At 65.9% G+C, this 3,781-nt stretch overlaps 1 protein-coding gene across 9 annotated transcripts in view; it reads right to left on the reverse strand.

The window, feature by feature from the left end:
* Positions 1-2,286: 2,286 nt before the first annotated feature.
* The window catches only part of GPR35 (G protein-coupled receptor 35), a 26,942-nt gene continuing 25,447 nt past the window's right edge, over positions 2,287-3,781 (reverse strand). For all 9 annotated transcript variants that reach the window (XM_029225223.1, XM_029225224.1, XM_029225221.1 and 6 more), the window contains one exon: positions 2,287-3,267. In XM_029225223.1, the coding sequence (XP_029081056.1) occupies positions 2,340-3,257 (918 nt within the window). In that variant the 5' untranslated portion in view covers positions 3,258-3,267 and the 3' untranslated portion in view covers positions 2,287-2,339. The remainder of the gene's footprint in view (positions 3,268-3,781) is intronic.

Consider the following 3,781-nt stretch of genomic DNA (forward strand, 5'->3'; position numbering starts at 1 on the left):
TGTGTGGCTGGGGAGGCCAACGAGGGGCCTGGGCCTCCTGACCCTTCTTCCGGTCACCCGGCCACCTGAGGTTGTCAGGGGAACCCACCGCTACTGCCCTGGCCCCGGTTTGGGGGTTCCGGACTCTAGCACGAGTCCTCAGGACGGTCGCCTTCCTGGGCTTCTTAGTGCAGGTGTTTGTGCTGATCCAGTCATTTGGTTCCAAGCCAGACCCTCTGGCCCCAGTGGAGTGGACACAGCCTGAGATCCATGACGATCTGGGCATAGCAGGGTCCCCCGGAGCTTCCCCTCAGGCTGCGCTGAAATGACGCACCTGCTCCTGTAGGTGTTGACCTAGGAGACACTGCAGGACCTCGCACGGGGCGGCCTCCCGGCCCTGGGGGCAGGATCCGTCCAGCTGAGCAGCAGTGGGCGGTCACCACCACCTGGTTGACCAGGTGATGCAGGTCTCTGTCAACCTACGTCGACAGTGGCAGAACACACAGTGTGCCAGGCCGCTGAGGGCAGACCCAGCGCCATGAGGAGGCAGATGGAGACACTGGTCACCACCTGGACAGGACACTCCTGCCCGTACTGCAGCCATTGGAGTCGTTCCCGGGGGCAGCGGCCACAGGCACCGAGGCCAACAGCCTGGAGCGGGCGGGGGGGAGATGGTGGGAGCTTCAGCGGGCTCAGGGGCCAGGACTGCCCTGGCTGGGTTGAGCTTCACCTGGGCCAGGGAGGGAGATGCCACTGCCTTTCTCTTCCCCCTCCCCCAGCCCCTCCATCTTTCTCTCCCTCTCTCCCGCCGACTTCCAGTGGCAGCCCCAGGGCTGCCGAACAAGCTGGGTCAGGGTGCCCCTCCCCTAACCTCAGGGGGTTCCACCAAGGCCCCCTCCAGCCTGTGGACCCGCCACCTCCCCTACCCTGCCCCGTGGGACGAGGGGCCCCAGCCCCTGGCCTTGTGCCTGGGCATGGACTGTGGCATCCTTCCAGGCAGGGGGCTCTGTGGGGGGTCCTTTCTGGGCCTCTCCACCCAAGGCTTCTGCTCAGCCCAGCACCTTTGCCGGTCCGCACCTCCGCCCAGTTACCCTGTCTGCCCAGGCCATGTGGCCCCTTGTAAGTTCCATCCTCCTGCAGCCCTAGGCGTGGGGTCCCCAGACTCCTGTGGAAGGCAGAGCTGGCCCCTGGCCCTTCTTCAAGAATCCAGGACCCCCACCTGCTCTCGGGGACCCTCTGAGGGACCAGAAGGGCTCCCAGGCCAGCCGTTGGGGCTCCCAGTCTGCAGGAGAGCGTGAGGGCCTGGTGCCTCGGGGAGACCAGGCTGACCTGTCGTCTGTCTGTCTGTTAGTCTGTCTGTCCCTTGTCTCCGGCTCTGCCCTCGTGCTCCCTCCTCACCTTCCTCGGATGCCCCTTCTCGCTCTGCTCAGCGTCTTCCTCACTCTTGTCTCTGGCCGGGCCTTCTCTCCTGCTCTCCCTATCACTCTCCCCCCATTGCTTTCTGTCCCCCTGCTTCTTTCCTCCACACTTCCCACCCCCATTCCCTCTTGCCTTCTCCTCGTCTGTCTCATTCTCTCCCATCTCTCACTTTTTCTCTATTCCAGAGACTGTCTCTGTCTCAAGGGCCTCCTCACGCCCCAGGCTGAGGCACATGGGGCTCCTCCCACCTCTGGCCCTTACAGACGCTCACTCGTGTCACCTGCCAGACACAGACGTCAACCGTCCCCTCCGCCCCTCCTTACACTTGGCCTGGGAGCTCAGGACCAGCTGCCTACACTCGGCACGGCCAGGGCCTGGGCCTGGCAAGGCAGATGAGAGCCAGCCCTCCAGGGTGGCCAGCGTGGCCCCTCCAGGAACTGCCAGACGGATGTGGAGTGTGGGCAGGGGTGGGAAGCAGGTGGCAGGGCCCGAGGAGAGCCCCCACGGGGAAAGCTCTAGAAAGTTACCGGGGAAGATGCCCCCAGGCCCCCACCTCCCGCCATGTGAGTGTGGGTGGCACACACAGAGCCTTGGTCGAGAGCTTTATTCCGGCCCCTGTGGGGCAGCAGCAGAAAGCTAGCCATCAGAGCTTCACAGCACCCAGGAGGCCCCACCCCCCAGCACCCCAGAGGTACCAGGCTCCGGGTGCAGCCCCACCCAGGGCCCCTGGCGTTGGCCTCGCTCAGGCCTCATCCTCCTGCTATCTTCCCTGCCCCTCTTCGGCCCCAGGGCTAGGGGTGTCTCCTCCCCACGCTCCATGCCTGGGTTGTTCTGCCCACCTGGGCCTCGTGAGAGTGCCCCCAGCCTGATCCCGGAGCTCCTCGTCACTGCTCACAGGTCCCCGCCTCGGCAGCACCGCCCAGGAGCCCGTGGCCCACCTCCTAGGCCAAGGTCACACACAGGGAGTCCTGGCTTTTGTGGGCCTTGGCTCTGGTGGGGAGGGCGGTCAGCGCAGACGCTTCCTGGAATTCCTTGGCCACGAAGTAGTAGCAGATGGCGTCCAGACAGCAGTTGGCGTCCGAGAGTCTGCTAGTGATCTGGAGGGCAAGATGGATGGCACAGGTGTGCAGGCCCATGGCTGTGCGCAGAGCCAGCACCACGTGGAAGGGCAGGAAGCAGACCACGAACACGGCCAGGTTCCCCAGGACCATGCAGGAGGCCTTCCGGGTGGCTTCCGCCTGGCCTGCGTCGGCGGCTGGCCTCTGGGCCAGGGTGGTCACCACCTGCAGAGAGCAGAAGACCAGCACGGCCAGCGGCAGGTAGAAGCCCAGCAGCAAGAAGACCACGGTGTAGGATTTCTGCCCGGAGCGGCTGGAGAAGCAGAAGCCGCCGTCCTGCATATCCAGGAACCAGCGAAGCACCAGGGAGCCCAGTACCAGCACCCAGAGCACGGCGCACACGGCCACGGCCTGGCGTGGGGAGCGGAGCCCGCGGGCTCGCAGTGGGTGCCGCACGGCCACGTAGCGGTCCACGGCGATGGCCATGACCAGGCTGATGCTCATGTACCTGTTGGCCAGGTAGATGCCCTGGGACAGCTGGCAGAGTGGCGAGTCTGTGCTGCTCTTCAGGAAGTGCAGAAAGAAGGGCAGGGCGCAGAGCAGGCAGAAGTCAGCCACGGCCAGGTTGGCCATGTAGACGCGGGTCTCCGTCCAGCGCAGCAGGCGGCAGCACAGCACCCACAGTGCCAGGCCGTTGAACAGCAGACCCAGCACCAGGAGCCCGCCCATGTAGATGAAGAAGATGTACTTGGCCGCCTGGGGCCCGGGGAGCTCCCTGGAGCCGCAGGTACTGTTGTTCATGGTCCTGGGGCTGCAGGAGGGGAGCAGGGTGTGAGGCACGCAGGCCGCAGGCCGGGAGGGGAGCCCGGGCCCGCCCACCTCCGGCCAGGGATGCAGGCGGTGAGCGCCCACCCCACAGTCAGGAGACCCCAGTTCACCATCCCAAAGAAGAAATCAAAAGGAGCTCTGAGGCACCCTCCAGGCTGCCCCCCACCTGCTGGATGGGTGGGGAAACCAAGGCCTTCAGAGGCCCGCGGGCCCAAGGTGCACGGTGAGCAGACCCAGGGCTGGACCCAGCTCCCCTCCCCTCTCCCGAGCCCCGTCTGCAGGGACCTGCCTGCCGCTGGGCAGAGAGGAAATCGGGAGCCCACTGTCCACCTCCAGTCCCAGCCACCCCAACTCTGCCAGCTCTTGGGATGGGGGGGCCAGGGGGGCCAGCCTCGCCCCAGACCCAGTACCATTCTCACAGCATGGGGGGACGCTCAGAGGCGACTCCGAGACAGGCCGAGGACAAAGCCCAGGGCCGCCTACTGCCGCCTCCACCC

The sequence above is a fragment of the Monodon monoceros genome, unplaced genomic scaffold (assembly GCF_005190385.1).
Source record: "Monodon monoceros isolate NGI ecotype Baffin Bay Population unplaced genomic scaffold, NGI_Narwhal_1 Super_Scaffold_16, whole genome shotgun sequence".
In the NCBI taxonomy this organism is placed as follows: domain Eukaryota; kingdom Metazoa; phylum Chordata; class Mammalia; order Artiodactyla; family Monodontidae; genus Monodon; species Monodon monoceros.